Below are 19,289 nucleotides of genomic sequence, written 5' to 3' on the forward strand. Positions count from 1 at the left end.
CTTTCCCACAGTGTAAAACCTGTCAAATGTAATAATCATTATGCATACACGAGAACTGGTTTTGGCAGGTCGGGAGCCAATTTACCCCAGGGTAAATTAGTCTTAATTAATGGCCCCTCACAGATGATTTATCTGTACATTTAGATTTACTGTAAAATCAGATCCAGTCAATTTCTATTGTAGTCTAGCAAGACTGTTTAATCTAATCTAACCCAGTCTACTATATTATAGTCTAGTCTTTGATATTAAGATAAACCTTTGATTCCCAGGGGGGAAAACAGGTGTGTAAGCAAGCAGTTTGAATACTTTATTAACAGTTTGCATTAAGTAGGCCTACAGAGGTACAGTTATAGCCTACAATAATGCTAAGATACAAATTGTATCTTAGCATTATTGTAGGCTATAACTGTTTCAGCATTTAATGCTAAAAGTGAGAATGAAACACAGGAGAGTAGTAGGTAAGAGTAATAGTCAACGACTAAACCAACATAAATAAAAAATAGATAAAGGTGGGGGATAATGGTATGGGGCTGGGTTCTTTCAATTACTTTTTTCATTAACTTTTTTCATATATATATATATATATATATATATATATATGTATATATATATGCATACAGTATTATGTTTTTGTAATTAAAGATTATTAATAATAATAATAATAATACAAAAATGTCTTAAATAATGAATATCAAACATCTAAATATTGAATCAAGCAACTTAAAAAGTTGCACACAAAAGCCCAAGTAAGTAGACATTAAAATGACCCCAGAAGTGTTTTAAAGTGAAATATCCCTTTAACAGGCATCCATCAAAGTTCCTAGTAGTCCATGTAATGTGCAAGCGCACCAGAGTACATGCAGGAGTCAATGATAACATTTCTATATTCCATTCCATATTGTAGTCTATTCAGTCTATATGGCTAAATCGATGGTAGCACATTTTTACCCTCTGGTGTTGAAAAGATGGCATTGCAACATACTACTATCATCTAAATATGTACCTCCCAAATTAAAAATAATTATACAATTCACAGGGCATCAATATCTGTCTTAACTTATAAGGTGTCTGTGTGTTAAGTGGACACTTGGGTTGCAATTGAGTATGTATAATGTTGTAATGCTATCCACAAACATAAATCTGTTACATAAAGACTGCATTAAGTGAAGACACACGTCAATAGTTAAAGGAATGTGGTAACACAAGCATGCTGCTTCCTCTGAATGACAGAGCAGTATAATTTACATGCATAGGTTGCATAAATACTGCTAAGTCGTTGTAATTACCATTCTCAGACAATATGACAATGATGACACTGTAGGCTTACACTACAGTATGTGTTCAGACTGAGCCCAGGCAGGGTTCAGGATAGCCAGTTACTGCATTGGCGTAGAACCTATATTTCCTGGTGTAAGAATGTATAACTCTCATACAAACACATGCACGCAGCACCACGTGCATAAAAATGAATTAAAAATGTTTATTTATTCATTGCATTCTGCCTTCATTAAATTAGACCACACAAAATACATTTAACTATAATGCAAACGATCCATGTAACTGTAGCCTCATCTTTAGGTACTTGGTCATATTTCTCTGTCCTTTTTAAACCACTTAAACCCTACACTATATACAGTACTTCAAGAATCAAGACAGGGTTATTTGTCACTCACTCATACAGGCACAAACAGTGAAATAACTGGGCTCCCCCAGGGGTCTATTTTTGACCCCCCTCGCTAGGGTTCAAGTGGTTAAGAGAACAATATTCAAATCCATTTTGAGTCGCAGTAGTTTTCTTGTGGAGGTAACGGAATATGCTGTTAGAATTTCATCCTTCATTTATGGCATTGCTAGTGGACATTAGGCATTTACACAAGCATTTAGCAATTTAGCAATTAAATCCTTCCCATCCTTAGTACAAGTATGTAACAAGAAGCTGCTTTTTGCCACTGACAGAGTTTTACTACTGCATGTAAGTAAATCACCTGTAAGCATCCTTCTAACCCTGTAGAATCAACAAACATAAATTTGGTTCAATGATCGATTAAAAAAAGATAAAATGTCATTATTAAATATAGCAATAACGTAAACATACTAAGGACAATTAGTTCCTGGAAATACAGTACGTACATAAAACTTTGTCTTGTGCATTGATAAAGAATGACATCCTACAATAGATAACTCAGTGTTAATTTAACTCTGGACACATGTGGTTATATTTGGGCCCATTTTTAAATACTAAGGATTGTGTGCAATTAACTCATATTCCTTCTCTCATGGATGGGTGACTCAGTCGGCCAATCACAACACTGTCCATGACCAAAACAGTGGCCCGATGGCACGTAAACTACATGTTTATCTCTGAAGTGCTTGCCGCAACTTTGCACCCCCCCCCCTCCCCGCCCACTTTGTATTATGGCATATTTTACGCGAATGGTTCATTAACCATTCTCAAAACATAAGGCACAATTGTAGTTCAATTCTAGTTCATCATCAAGTCACTGTACATTTGTTACTGTGGCCTCATCAAACCAAGTCAATATGCAAAACAGTTGCATAAACAGTGTCCAAATGGTTTCTTAAAACATCAGCTTCGTGGATGTTCTAGTTCTGACCATATTGGGCTATAAAGTCAAAGCAGTGTTTATCATCTTCATTATAACCGTCCCAATCGTCACACGCTTCAACATGAGGTGTATGAAGCACGTTTTCATGCATTCTACCCCTTCTTCAATATAAACGAAGTCCTTCATTCCCTTCGGCTGCCTCTTCTTCATCCCTGTCACCGCCGGTCCTCTTTCCCAGACGGCAGCTTGTCTGTCTACTGCTCCTCGGCGGGAAGGCTGGAGCGCACTCTCCGCTTCTCCTTGAAGCGGCCTGACCGGGATACCCTCATGTTCCTGCGGCATGTCTGCTCGTTGAAGACTGACTCCATCTGCGAGTCATCAAAGGTCTCATCGTTGAGCAGGCTGGTGCCCGTATTAGTCTGGGACTGTTCCGGCTGGGCCTGAGGGGCAGACTTGTCAACCTCGGGGGTCTTGGTGGCTGCGGTGGGGTCTTTGGGCTTCTCCGACCGCGTCTCGAATGGGTTGAAATCAGGGTCCAGAGCAGGGGCCGCTGTATCCTTGGATCCTCCAGTCTTCCTCTTCACCAGGAAGGCCCTCCACCATGGGGCCCTCTCTGCCATTTTTCACTGATGGCACTGCAACCTAAACACCACGAAGCACATTGTTAATTCATCTATTGCTCAAGGAAGTTCTCTTCCACAGTTGTAAAAACAATTTAAAACTTTTTTTTTTAAAGTTGAGCTGCCTCGATGCTAGAGTAATCAATATGACGTCAGACTGGCCTGACCGGAAACATTGGGTAACCATGGCAGCCTGCTCTCAACAAACATGGACGATGGAGATGTCTTTTTAACAACAGTATTGGGATCAGTTTAGATCCCCCGGCCGGGTCATACCAAAGACTATACGAATGGGACCCAATACCTCCCTGCTTGGCACTCACCATCAAGGTTTGGATTGGGGGTAAGTCCCTGCGATATACTGTCATGTCCAGGGTGTGTACTTGTACATCAAGCTGCCTCACACTGCAGAAACAGGAGATAGGCTCCTGCCCTATGGGCCTCATGGCCCGGCAAGGCTTACTTATTGGGATCAGTGTTCCTCATCATCGTGACGTGCAGTCTCTTCAATCAAAGTCTTGTTCAGTGGGCAGGGCCATGTGTGCCACAGGCCCAAATTGTAGATTCTAATCTGATCTGGCCAACTGATTTTTTTATTGCATCATGTTTCATTTGTTTCCTGTATCTCATCCCCTCTAGTCTGTTAAAGCATAAATCACAATACAATATTCCTTAAAATATCTTTATTACCATTAATATTTTTTATCTGGGGCTTCTTCTGCACAACTGAGAATGAGTAACAGGTGCATAGAAGAAAACAATGCTGATTATATTGTAAAAGAGAATTAACAATATCTACCTGATAAATGAATGTAGTGTTTTATTTTTTAGGTCAGTAGGGAGTAGGCTATATATTGACCTAAAACTTTAGCTCTTTAAGCAGAATGTACTGTCCAGAAACGACATTTTTAAACATGTGTATTAATCATTGTTTAACCAGTAGTAGCCTACTGTAGCATCATTGTCATCACAGCCTCCTTGTGTTTCACCCTCAATGGTTGATTTCCCCTAGTATAAATGTCTTGTTTTGACCTATTCAACCAGAGTCACTATTTGGATAACTACAGTCCACTGATAAGGCAACGTGCTTCCTTCTAATCCAAGGGAATAACCAACAACAGTGCAACTATGTTTAACTTCTCTGTAAAACAGGTTCAATGAGTGGTGCAAAACCTAAGCAGTGATTCACGGTTGAGCAATGCGCAAACGCACCCAACTCATCCTCGGATCACTCACCTGAGTTATTGGCACAGCAAGAATGGAGCAAACTAAATAAAAAAATTAAAACTTCAAAAGGTCCCAAACTAACTTTTACATGTATGCTAAACTGTCCTGGCGAGAGACAAGTCCACGGGCCCGTTCTGTTTCCTCGTCAGTGTCGGGAGGGAGAGCTTGGAACAACTGTGACAGCAGCAGGTTGGCAGGTCCTTTTTTTTTTTTTTTTATAAAGTACGAAAACTATCCATTTTACGCATTGACTTGTCGCCTTGCATCTCCCCAGATCCAGTGATCGACTTGATCTCTCCGCTTTGCTCATTGACAGATCATCTTCTTCACCCTAGCTTGAGCAATTCTTAGAGAAGGAGTGAAATGAAGTGACATATTTATAAAGGAGCGTCTACTCGTCTCTCTCTCTCTCTACTCGACCTGCAGGTTTCCGCCTCCGAAACTCTCCTGAGAAGCACCTGTCGGCGCCGCTGATTGGATGGAATCCCTGCGAGTTGTCTCACGTGAAAAGCCCCATTCATACTTCGCCGCAAGACGGTGTATTAGCAGACCTACTACAAGAAAAGTATTACTTTTTTTTTACTTAAGTAAAAGTATCAATACTGCAATGTAGAAACACTCAAGTACCAAAAGTAGAAAGTAGGCTACTCCTTATGCAGAATGTCCCATTTCACAAGTTTTGTATAAAATGTATAAAATATCTTTTGAAAATAGCAGATCTACAAGCTCACAAGCTTGTAGATTGGCTAAGTGGTTAATGTATGTTTTGTAATAATAAAGTTATAATATAATAATAATAATAATAAAGTCTACAAACTAGTAACTAAAGTTTTCAAATAATTGTAGAAAAAGTTAAAGTACTATATTTGCCTCTGAGATCTAGTGGCCCAGTGGGGTAAAATTATTGAAAATTGTAAATACTCCAGTAAAGTCAAAATTGTATTTAAGTACAGTATTTGAGTAAATGTACTTAGTTACTTTACGCCACTGCTCACGTGAAAGCCCAATTCATACTTCACCGCACGACGGTGTGAATTATTAGCAGACCTACAAGCTCACAACGCGTCGCGGATAGTATGCTTTGTGAGCTTGCAGGTCTGCTATTTTCAAGGCTTGAGCGTCGCTTAGGTGAATCCACTACAAAAGGTGGGTTGGGCTTGTTGGTTGCCTAGCAACATAGCCCATAGGAGCACGCACCTTTTGAGCGACAGTTGTTCGAAAAGAGCCCATTGTATCAACACAACCCAACCCAACCCAACCAAACCGTGCCAAATTATGTTCCCATTATTATAACAAGTTGAATAGCTTACCTGACATGGGACGTTAGCATGCAACATAAGAGAACTTTGGAATGTTTCTTTGCAGGTTATAATGACAGTATAATGACTACTATAATAAGCTTTCTGGACCGTGTGTGCGACTGAAACAGGTTATGCTGAACCAGTGATGGAAAAAGTAGCCTACTCACATGTTTTACTTAAGTAAAAGTCAAAAGTTAACTAAAGTAGCAATACCCTATTGTAGAAATTCTCTGTTACAAGTAGCCTACAAGTCCGATATTCAAAATTGACTTGAGTAAAAGTACAAAAGTATTGTTGGCATGATCGAAATTGATATACCAAAAGTAAAGTTACTCATTGAGCAGATTGTCCCATTTCACAAGTTTTCAAATGTACTATAAAATGAATAAAGATCCTTTATTCATTTTAGCAGACCTACAAGCTCACAAGGCATCCCAAAGGACAGGTTGTGAGCTTGTAGATCGTATATTTTCAAATTGCCAAAGTATAGGTCTGAAGTGGTTTCGTAATTATAATCAAAATCTACAAAGTAACTAGTAGCCTAACTAAAGTTTTCAAATAATTGTGGAGTAAAAGTACAATATCTGCCTCTGAGAAGTAGTGGAGTATAAGTAAAAATATAGAAAATTGGAAATACTCCAGTAAAGTAAAAATACCTCAACATTTTACGTAAGTACAATACAAATGTACTTAGTTACTTTCCACTACAACCTGCAGTTAACTCTGCAACAGGTTTTTGCAATGCCATGTATCTGAATAATTGAAGACACACATTTATAAGGGAGGAGAGGGGTAATTCGTGAGTCCTGAAAAAATGCTATTACGGCACTGCTCTGGTGTGCAATTGTAGCTGACGCAAGCTCATAACTGGGGGAAGCTGCCTGGCCTGACGCCAGTTTCAGCTGCTGTAGTATTTGTAGGAAGATGTCTTGGTTCCGGATACCTTCAATTACCCACATAGTGTACATGTTAAGGTCTATGAACCATGCTGTCATTAGTATCTGATCTGCCATCTGTCTCTCTCTCTCTCTGTTCTCCATGCTCTCTCTCTCTCTCTCTCTGTTCTCCATGCTCTCTCTCTCTCTCTCTCTCTCTCTCTCTCTCTCTCTTTCTCTCTCACACACACACGCACGCACGCGCGCGCGCGCGCACACACACACACACACACACACACACACACACACACACACACACACACACACACACACACACACACACACACACACACACACACACACACACACACACACCTATCTACATGCACATAACACACGCACAGTAAAATCATTACTGTTTGTTTATTTAGCTATTTAAAGAAACATTCTGGATTGTATTGTACACACAGCATTTCACTTATCTGTGGCTTATAGATAACTTTGGATTATAGGATTGATAAAGGCCTGGCACCTGCCACCGCCTACAATTTACAATTCAGGTATTAAGCAGATGCTCTTATCCAGAGCAACTTACAAAGTGCAAAATAAAAAAATGGCATGAAACCTTACAGAGTAAAAATAAATCAATTAAGTGCTGCAAACCTAGGATACCAAAACACAAGCATTTGTGAACAAGCCAACAATAAATAACACAACAATGCGAAGTAACAACATACTGCTCTGCTCTAATGCTTATTTGCAGGTGAATGCTAGCCTGGTATCTGCTCAATACTGCCCTCTTCTGCAGTTCTGATGCTCTCCTCATCACTATGATGACATGATGTCAGCCATGCCCATATGGAATTTCATGTCACGAACCTCCAAAAATGGAGGTCTCGGGTCCGTGAAGTCAGACTTGCCTCCAACGTGCTGGCAATATGGGTAACTAACCACAGTTACCCACGATATGGGTAATCACAGCAACCTAACATCAAGGACCCTGGGAAAAAGGCCTATTAATGAGGAGTGCTACAGGGTGAGGTATAGAGTTTGAAGAGGTGAGTTTTGAGACTGCAGTGGAGGAGAGTATGCTAACCCCTGCAGTCCTGATTGGGTGAGGTCATTCCACAGCTTGGGATCCAGGAGAGAGAAGAGTATAGGCCAGGGTGTCATATAGTAGGTCTACTGTACACAGGCACGCGCACGCGTGTGCACGCACACACACACACACAAACACGCACGCGCGCACGCACACACGCAAGCACGCACGCACGCACGTACGTACGCGCGCACGTACGCGCGCACGCACACGCGCACACGCACTCACTCGCACGTGCACACACACACACACACACACACACACACACACACACACACACACACACACACACACACACACACACACACACACACACACGCACGCACGCACGCACGCACACACACACACACACACACACACACACACACACACACACACACACACACACACACACACGTCTGTAGCGGCCTTCTAGGCCCCTACAAATGCATGACCTTCAAATCAAAAACCATGGACATAATTACCAGTGCAGCTGATCTGTTGAAGCATTTATTCAAGTATTTATTCAAGGTATAGTATCTATGATGAGTGTTTGAATTTAAGCGAGGGAGGAAGTGAGTGAGTGTGTGTGAGCGAGCAAATGACTAATAACGTGTTTATTATGACCGTTTCAGTGACTGACGTTATCGACAGGATTAAGATTAATAATATATATCAGGATGAGGAGTGCAGTAATCCATCATTCCAAGTCAAGTATTTCTTTGGTCTGTTTTATTGCCTTTCATTTTGTGTGAAAGCTGAGCGATGTGTTAATGAATTAATTCTGTGAAGTCACCACATCCCGTAGACATGACATCAGGGCACAGAGAAGGGAACTCTCTTGCCGTGCCACAGGAATGTCCTGCACAAATAGTATCTGTGTTTGTACGTGCCAAAACGAAGGACCTGTTCCGAAACAGAGAGACGGAGAGGGAGGGAGGAAGAAAGAGAGAGCAGGACCGAAAGAAGGTGGGATGCAGGTAATGCCTGAATGGTTTATCTCTTCGGAGGTGAGAGTGAAAGTCCTTGTGGCGCCAGGAATGCATGCCACGCTTCATCGCATTCATTCCCTCAGTCTCTCTCTCTCTCTCTACACACACACACACACACACACACACACACACACACACACACACACACACACACACACACACACACACACACACAGACACCCACCCACCCACACACACACACACACACACACACACACACACACACACACACACACACACACACACACACACACACACACACACACACACACACACACACACACACACACACACACACACACACACACACACACACACACACATACATTTTATCACTCTCTCTCTCTCCCTCTCTCTTTCACTAAGTCTCTCTCCCTTTCTTCGTCATACCAAGCAGTCTACATACCTTGGGGACTCCCTGGTTTTCCGTTGCTGTTAAAACTCTGAATGGTCTGTTCTTCACTGCAAGGCCCCTCCATGTGTGCAAACATCAGAATTATATATATAATGAATTATAACAAAAACAATGCAGAAACATCTCTTGTTCTACATCTCTAAGGTGACCTTGACTTTGAATGTGAACTTGACCTCTTAGATCCAAAACGTATTAATCCACAAGTTTAATGATAATCTGCTCATCTGTTCTCAAGTTATGACAGACAGACAGACAGACAGACAGACAGACAGACAGACAGACAGACAGACAGACAGACAGACAGACAGACAGACAGACAGACAGACAGACAGACAGACAGACAGATAAAAAGGCATGATACACAGGAGATGACTGTGCCACCCACGAATGCACTCAGTGTAACAGTAAACCTTTTAATTAAAACATTTGTTCAAAAACAGTTTACAACATGCTTTAGAAAAAATATATAATGCAAAGCCATTAAAAATAGCACAATGACAAAAATAACAACAAATAAAAACAAATAATAATGCTAGACCCCATACTTGTTTTAAAATGCTATTTTAAGATAACAGACAAGCTGATTTAACACAGATACTGTACGTACACAGGTGTTTTGATTGTGTCCCATTATGATATAAAACATATTTAGCTTTTATATGAGTCTGTATCATTATATGACCCCCTGTGCCTCTCCTCTCTGTCCTTTTTTTCCCAATCACCTTTTACTCTTTGTTAACCACAAATCTGGCAGTCTCACCCAGAGTTGATTATTAACTGTACATACATACCAAGATCCTCAGATAAAGTAGCAGGATAAGCAATATCATTGCATTTATATTTCAGGCATTTATATGATGTGCTCATACCCGCCCAAAACATTTCACATGTATGTTTCAAAATCTAATTCAAATCATCATTGACCAAATATGTAGTTGAAAATGTATTTAGAATTATGCATGTTTTGAAATGTGAAATGTCTTTTTATTTCCATTTTGGCCAGAGAGACTATGTAAACGTACATTACTGCTGAGAAAATAAACAGTAGGCTACATATATTTAAAAACAACAGCAACAACAACAACAACAACAACAACAACAACAACAACAACAACTAAAAAGTCAGGAGGACACAATAAAGCCCAAAGATTTATTTCCATTATGGTCCTTATGGTCCTGATGCTGCAAGAAACTTTGACCCTGCGACCTCTGTATACAGGATGGACATTTGAACCACTGCTGCCTGCAGAAAGACAAAGAGTCCTACGGGTCCCTCCAAACCCCTGAGCAGTCTCCGACAGAAACGTGTTCTTGTTTTGATCAGTGGGTTTCCTCACTATGTGAAATCACTGAGCATTCGTCTGTAGAGAGCTATGCAGGGAATGAGTCAAAGGAAGTCGTAGAGAGATACTGAGACATACTTGCACAAGTTATATGCCCCTCCTTCTCTTTCGCTCTCTGTCTGCTTCCATATCTGTTGGTTTTGTTGTTGGTTTACCTTTCGCTGTGTGTTTAGTTACAGTACACGTGGCTAAAGTCGAAACTAAACATCTTATCATCTTCACGCACCCACAGCCACACCCACGCACACGCACACGCACACGCACACGCACACGCACACGCACACGCACACGCACACGCACACGCACACACACACACACACACACACACACACATAGACACACAGACACACACACACACACACACACACACACACACACACACACACACACACACACACACACACACACACACACACACACACACACACACACACACACACACACACACACACACACACACACACACACACATATTCAAAGTAATTACATAGATGTCAGATGTTTGATGAGGAGGTCCAGATAAACTACAGTGTTCTGGAGCACATAATACTGACTACTGGCCCTGAGTTATCATGATTTGAAGGTGATCTGATTGGTCTGTTCAATGCCATTATTTTGGACTATGTGAGATGTAACCAAAACCTTTTTCCAATTTACAGACCAGTATCGTCTTCATTGTTAAAACTACATTGTATTTAGGGGCAGCAGGTGGCTGGTTCCCAGTTCGAAGTGCCCTTGAGCAAGACACTGAACCTCCACCTGCTCCAGTGGAGTTGCTAAGTGGACAACAGTATAAAAAACTGGGTGTACTGGTCAGCATCCCGGTGTGAATGTGTATAACGAGTGTGAAGCAATGTGTTTCTGAAAAGGAACATTCATGTCACTCTACTCTGAATAAACAAAGGTTAAAAATAAGAATTGTGGCGTTTCTACGTAATTGGTTATGCTACATGCCATGGCATTGGGATACTTGGCGTAGCTACTGTATGGAAGACAGCGTTAGCGTAACACTAAAGTGACTCAGCTCAACGTTGACTGGCGTGCATGCTTTACAAAAGCACATGTAGACTTACGCCTGTGTGTGTTACTGCGTCCATGCCTGCGTTTTGGGGTGGGATAATGGATGTGCACCAGCGTCATAAACATTAAATACACCTGATGAGCATGAAGGGCTTTCTTTCTGTGTGTTTATACAGTACTGAACAACAGGTCCAACCAAGGAGTGCTGGCCATGGGAAACAGACAGCAGGGAGGCAGCCAGTTGGACTGGTAGAGTCAGCTAGCAGAAGATTCTCAAAGGAAGTGTGTATCTGCGCAGTAAAATCCTGAGTGTCAATTCAGCTCTGGAGAGTCCATAAACAAACCCGTTTTTTTTCCGCTGTCATGTTTAAATTAGCACGTAGGATTTTGCTGTGTGGGAAGAATGAACACACACACACACGCACGCACGCACGCACGCACGCACGCACGCACGCACGCACGCACGCACGCACGCACACACACACACACACACACACACACACACACACACACACACACACACACACACACACACACACACACACACACAGAGCCCCATAGTCATAGACGGACAAGCACATAACTTTTAGCTTGCTGATCAAGTTTATATGGGTCAGTGTGAGAAAGGACAGGGGCCAATTGCACTACAGCATTTTGACGTTCCTGTAAAAACAAACTGGCAGTGGACTCTCAGAGTTTGGGTGGAGCAGGCCTATTTCTGCCCTTATGAATGGATTGAGTTTCGATGCGTGGTATTGTGCAGCTGTGTTTGATCTGAGGACTGTATTGTTTGGCTGGTTTGCCCATGTGCTTGCAAGACCAACCGGGAAGCACAGAATGCAGCAAGGCACCTTTGGTGAAAAACATACTGTTTACTTGCAGCAAGTCACCTTGGGTGAAACTGCACCTATAACCATCACCACGAGCATTAAGCAGCGTTACATCATAGTCAGAACCCTGTGTATGAAAAGCAGTGGTGAAAAAGAAAAAGTACAAACATTTTTGACTTAAGTAAAAGTATCAATACTGCAACGTAGTAATACTCTGTTGAGACTATTACTCTCCTCTACTCTTTTACAAGTAAAATTTCAAAATCTACAAAGTAGATTTTGAAATTTTGTAGATTTTGAGTGACTAAAGTTGTCAAATAATTGTAGTGGAGTAAAAGCATAATATTTGCCTCTGAGATGTAGTAGAGTAGAAGTAAAAGTAGGCTACTGAAAATTGGAAATACTCCAGTAAAGTAAAAATACCTCAAAAATTGTACAGTACTTAAGTAAATGTACTTAGGTACTTTCCACCACTGATGAAAAGGGAGCCAATAGAAGATGAGCCATTTTCTCATTCTGTGGCTAATCCTATAATACTAATACTAATACTGTAGTGTACATAGACAGACAAACATATGAACGTGCAAAGGAACAGTCAGACAGACAGACAGACAGACAGACAGACAGACAGACAGACAGACAGACAGACAGACAGACAGACAGACAGACAGACAGACAGAGGCAGGCAGGCAAAGTTATTACAGTATTTCATGCTGCCCGACATAGAGAATAAAAATGCAATAATTGTATTAGAAGTATAGTATTAATGTGATGTGTGTAATCAGATGAATGTGTATATTACTTGTTGCATCTCAGCATGTGTGTTTATCCCTCAGTTTATTTAATTATCTATTTAAAATAATAATAATAATAATAATAATAATAATAATAATAATAATAATAATAATAATAATAATAATAATAATAATAATAATAATAATAATAATAGATTACCATTAGATCAGTACAGTTGGGTGCAGTCCTAAAGGGAAGTGAAGAAGCATGACATTGGATGACATACCTTTAGTCTGGACAGTCTAAAGTGGCCTTCTCAGCTGATCTGCAGTGAACCAGTAGAGGGAGTCCTTTTCCTTTATAATTACAGGATGCCAGCTTACCTCACTCAACACTTTCCTACTTTAGAGTATACCATACACAGCATATCAGGTGTTTCACAATACACAGAAACTATAAGCAAAAAAGGCAGTTACGTGATAGACTTTGGAACTTGGAAATCACAATCACAAATATAATTCCACTCAAAATGTATTTTCTCCCATTCATAGAAGCCCACATGTGTGCGTGTGTGTGTCTGTGTGTGTGTGCGTGCGTGTATGTGCGTGCGTGTGTATATATATATACACATACACAAACACTGTTCAATGGCAATAAAACACCTTGATTTTAGAGATCAGTCAGTTAAAATGACCATAATGAAAGAAACATATGGAGCAAAAATCTATGTTGTATCCATGGTCAGTGACCATCTCCTGGCCTTTGGATTTGTGGGTTAATAGCCTCCAATACTCGGGCACAACAATTGAGCACTTAGACCAGTCAAGTAGCTATGCCATTAAGGGGAATCACACTACCAATTCAATGTGCCTCAGTACTCCCCCTGTTACATAACCACTGGTATTGACTGGTTTCAAACTGGTAATATAGGAAAAGCTACATATGAAAGAGTGCTCGCAGGCTAATTGGTTGGCTGATTCCTTTATAAAATGTAAAACCGTGTTCACCCAGACGTGGCCGGTGGCATGCTGTGACAGCAGCGTGACAGCACTGCTTCTGAACGTCTTATAAAACAATTACATGCACAAAAAGCAGGGTCCAGGCCAGGAGCAGGGATCAAAAGCAAGTCTTTAAAACCTTATTATTCTGAATACCATCGAGACATCTTGTTATTTCTGGGGAGGAAATACCAATAACCTGTAGGAAGAAGGGAGCATTGCTTGCTTTTAGCATTCATTGTTAATAATGTCTTGTGCTGTAAAGGTGTGTGTATAATCTATGTTGGCTGGAATGATATCACGTACCGTAGTAGCCCATGGCATACTATGGTGCTTGCACTTAGAATAGGTATTGTATGTGTAACTGTTTTGATTAAATTGCATATGGTTGCTGTTGTGTGGAAACCTTTCCTTTATTATTAAGGAATGTGATGTGATGTGAGCTTGTAGATCTGCTATTTTCACTACGTTTGTGCGACACTCTTGTATGATGAAGTTAATTTAGGGCAATAATTAAAAACATAAAAAGTTCAAATATGGACAGGTTTCTACCCGACGGCCACTTAAACCATACTGCACGTCATTGACTGGGGTCCCTATACTGTACAGGTGTCCTATGCTTGGTCCCCTCCTTTTTCCTTCTACACCAAATCTCATTTGCCTTTTTTTGATGAAGGTTCTTTTATGACATGCCCAGAAGATTGATGATAGGGTTCATGTAGTTATGCTCACTGTTCTATACCTACTCTGCAGTGAGTGAGTCTGAGGGTTGTTTGGAGTTGAATTGTCTATTTAATATAGTATATTTATTTCATATATTTATAAACATGTTCTTCACTGCTGTACCAAATGAATTGATTCTCATTCTGAATCTGACGTTCTGCACCAGTCACACTGGTTCAACAATGGGTCACCATTCAGCCAAAATCACGTGCACTGGATGAGTGGGAAAACAGACACAGTAAAGCAGGCACACTATACCTGCCCGCTCGTTCACCCATATATTATGCTCACATACTGTATTTAAACTTGTACAGACATACCCACAACAATACCGCCACACATACCTGTACTTGCCCATTCTTAGGGCAGGTGAATCAATGAATAATCTACAGTCATTTTGTAAATATAAATAATTAAATCAAATTTATATTTACTAACTAACTAAAGAATTTAGATGAACTATCAGTTTGGGTCCCCACCACATTGATCCACATGTGGTTGCCCTTGGAAACTGGCGCAGTGGCACTGTTCAATTGGCACTGGCCATACAATATTCATGTGACGACTGACAAGGCACAGTAATGCATTAGCCCATACTGTCAGCTGTGCTGGATGACAGTAATGATGGGGCAGTGCTGGTGCTGACTCTGCGGTGGCAAAGGGGTGACAATTTGGACTGCAGGGAATGTGGCACGAGCTGTGCAGTGAAAATAATGAAATCTTTAACATTGTAATTCCTAGTCTCTTGGTTTGACATCCCCTGGAGTGGGGCATACAGTACAGTAATGATAGGCGGTAATCGTCTTCGGAGCTGTAGACTCCATGACGACACTGTTCAAAAGGGAAGGTGTAAAATCCCTTTACTCAGAACCTCATGACATGATATACTTTATGTCTTTATGCCCACAGCGCGTGTTATGTCCCAAGTGTGAAATCTCTGCACGTTGTCACCGCATACCGCAGGTTGTGATAAGGCGCGTGACAAATTTCCCTGTGGAGGACGTGACAGAATCGTCAGAATAGTGCATTGCAGTCTCCATGGACTTTCCATGCGATGCATTACAGGTGTAAACATTTGTTACTGTAGTAAATATCTCTCAGGGGGTGGGGTGGGGGGGGGGGGTGCATGTATTGTACTATGTTGAGGTAGATGCCTGCTGGGACCCACATTTTTTCTAATGCCTTGATTGCTTAATACCATGAAAATATGAATGGCCCCGTTTTGACTAAAATATGAATGGTTCCAATCTGAGAAGTTCTGAGCAAAAGTTTAATAGTCCATTCATAGACTTGGAGGAAGTCATTAGTCAAGCATTATGTTTAACCTACCAGTGCCATCTGGTGGAAAGTACTTTAAAATCTCTAGTGTCCCAACTTTCCTACATCATGTAACTTTCTTACATGACGAGTCTTACAAAAAAGGCGATAGCCCTGCTTTTGAGGCAGAATCCTGACGTCTATTGAGGTTCAGTGTCCCCAAAAAACATAAGAAAATGTTTTCAGGTGGATAAGACTGCTTTTTAGGTCACATATGGTGCTGTTAAACAAGACGTTTGTGGATTACCCCCAAACTGCAAAGGGAGTAGAATACAATGTTGTGGCAACTATGCGACAACGTGAGCACTATCAGTCATACTGTCATCAGTGTCCCAAAGTCAATACTACTACAATACTGCCCCATGGCTCTATGACGGACTAACCTGTATCCATTGTGCCAGACTGCATGCTGTAAATAAGGCTGTAAATGGGTACAGTATGGCACATGCTGTAGTTTTCTTGACCAGGCCCCATATTTACCTCAGGGATTCAGCAGCCTCATTTCTCTCTCTCCCTCTCTCTCTCTCTCTCTCTCTCTCTCTCTCTCTCTCTCTCTCTCTCTTTCTCCAAACTATTCTAAACCGTTCTCCTCCTTTCTCTCCAATCACACTCTCCTCCGCCTCCTGGAACTTCTCCTGCTCCCCTCCTTTCTCAGGAAGACTCTCCCCCTACTCCAGTGTATGCCACCCCCTTGATCTGCTGTCATCGCCGCCGCTGTGTGTGATGAACACTGACGGGTCTAACACCCAACAACTAACAGCGCTTTATTAGGTGTTAGATAAGCACCAACAGAAGAAGTCCCGTCTGCTCCTCCCTCTGTGCCCTCTTTTGTGCCCCCCCCTCCCCCTCCTCCTCCGCTTTCTGTTTCACATGAACCTGGGTGACTCAGATAGATGTCAGCTGCCATGGCGCCAGGAAGCTGTGTCCCCGTTATTAAGATCCATGGGGCTATTTCAGTCAGGAGCCACATTGGTTGTACAGTATGCTCGCGTCGCGTACACTACCCCTGATTGGCCTCGGATCTCCTCCGCGTGCACACGTACACACAACATTATGGTTAATTCGCGGCTGTGTACCACGTGGCTACCTTGTATTCAGGCTGCGTGGAGAGGCCTTGGGAGCCGCACCAGACGCTGAGCGAGGATTCGCTATGTGATGATGAACTCGGCTTGCAGCAGCTATTCAGGTCACAGAACAAAAAAAAGTCTTGTTTTTTGAGTTTGCCGCTGTAGATCGACGCAGACACTTTACTGCAACATCACCCTGTAGATCCTCCTGATGCAATGACTCACTTCAACACTACTATACAAATACACAGCAAATTAAAGCAGTACTATGCAGGCCCGGCCTCACGGGGGGGGTGGGGGGTGAGGGGGCAACGCCCCCTCAACCGGACCATCTCGCCCCCTAAGTCAAGACTGCCGGTTAAAAAAACACTACTTTTTAATTGATAGCGTTTCGGCGTCAAGCCTTCCTCAGCATGTTAAGAAAGTGATCAGTGGTGTTGTGTGTACCAGGAGGGACTGATGGACAGACAGACAATACAAGGACTTCAGCTGCTGTTGGTAAAAATATATATTCTTTTATTATTATTATTGCTTAAAATGTTTAAGCAATAACAATCATCCTTTCATAAATGTATAGACTCAGGGGGGTCCCCGGGGGCTTGACTGTATCACTATGTATAGGGGAGACAATGACTTTCATCCTGGCAAGGAAGAACTGCCAGTCAAAGCGAAGACTGACCAATCACAGTGCGTCCTTGCCGGACGGAGAGGGTAATGAAGTCAAAGACGTTGGCTGCCATCATGTTATTTGTGTCCAAAGTGGCCACTGATACCCCAAACTACATAGTGCTGCTTTAACTATAATAACAAGGACTCAATTTCAGTTAGCCTACTCTCAACTTTTGTATAGACAGCCTGTATTGGCCTTGGGCAAAGGAGAAGTCATGCCAAAAGCCACTGAGTTAACCACTTTCAACCTGGCATCACTATTTTGGGCATGTTATTAACGACTAAATGAAAAATACAGAATAAATGTTAAAATAGGCCTGAAGCAGTTAACAGAATGGGTTAGTTGACTGTTCCCTAATCACAGACTGCAGGTATCACCTCAGGTGCATAATCTGTTGGTCCGTTTTTCCCCTCAGCATTATATCATCAATTCTCCTTTCTCTGCTGTTTTATTACCCTCAGGGTAAGGTATGTTATTAGACCAGCCAGAAGAGCAGCAGCATAAACATCTCCAGTCAGTCCTCCGCGTAATTTAATGCTGTTCATGCACGTTTTTAGTACTACCCCTATATGGCACTAAAGTGCTAAAGAAAGCATGAGCGGTCTGACAGAATGATGTAGGTGACTCCTTGCCTTCTGCACTGCGGGCAGATTTCACCCCTGAGAAAATGGGCCGATTTGTGACACATACACATACCTGTACTGAAGGCCACATACTATTGTTGTCAGAAAGCAATTTCGGGAATAGGGAGATTTTACTTATCGGTCCTCAACCCACGAGTTACATTTTTTGAATCCTTATCTGATAGGATCAGACTTTGAAATCCTATATTTTGTGATCCAGGATCAGACAACCCAGACAGATTTTGTGCCGGGAGTTTGAAGAAATTCAGGATAGGATCAACTTGATCCAGATTCAGATTTTTCAAGATTACCAGGTCCTGAATATCAGTGCTCTAAAATCCTACCTATTGCCACCTAGTGGATATGAATAGCAAAATAATTGAGCCGGATAGTATCGATGAGCCACCTGTGGACCTTCCTCTAGATGGGACTCTTAGTGGAAACGTGATGTGAGATTGTCCACAGTTACTTACTTTTGAAGGGCAATCATAGATGGACTTAGGCCTATGCCAATTTTGTTGAAATAATTCATTTTATTAACATTTCATTTCTTTTTTGAATTAATTTGGTGATAATGTTATGATCACAAACTCTTTATTTGGTTGAATACACTGTTCTGAGAGGTTGGCAAGAGGCCACGGAATAAGTGATACATTCAACCATAAACATAAAAGTTGTACAAATTATGTATTATTTCAATTTACAACCTTATTTATATTGAAACATACGTTTAAATTAATTTTAAAGTGTGTTTTGCTTTGGTAATCCACTGCAAATCCAGCCCTCCAGTGGGATCAAGGCTTTGGATTGGGTTTCCTGATCTGATCGGATATCAGAGTGATCTCAATCCTGATTTCTTTGTTTTGAACTTCCCAGAATCCAAATCTG

General features: G+C 41.4%; 1 protein-coding gene across 1 annotated transcript; it reads right to left on the minus strand.

Annotated features, from left to right (window-relative positions):
- Positions 1–1,460: 1,460 nt before the first annotated feature.
- On the minus strand, positions 1,461–4,810 carry LOC308095914 (uncharacterized protein). Its single transcript, XM_080443077.1, has 2 exons — positions 4,424–4,810; positions 1,461–3,209 (listed from the first exon to the last, which is right to left on the minus strand). Exon 2 carries the CDS (start codon positions 3,185–3,187, stop codon positions 2,822–2,824), a length of 366 nt encoding a protein of 121 aa, XP_080299203.1. The 5' UTR covers positions 3,188–3,209; positions 4,424–4,810; the 3' UTR covers positions 1,461–2,821.
- Between the last annotated feature and the right edge of the window lie 14,479 nt (positions 4,811–19,289).

Source organism: Gymnoscopelus braueri (genome assembly GCF_963280865.1).
Source record: "Gymnoscopelus braueri genome assembly, chromosome: 11".
In the NCBI taxonomy this organism is placed as follows: Eukaryota; Metazoa; Chordata; class Actinopteri; order Myctophiformes; family Myctophidae; genus Gymnoscopelus; species Gymnoscopelus braueri.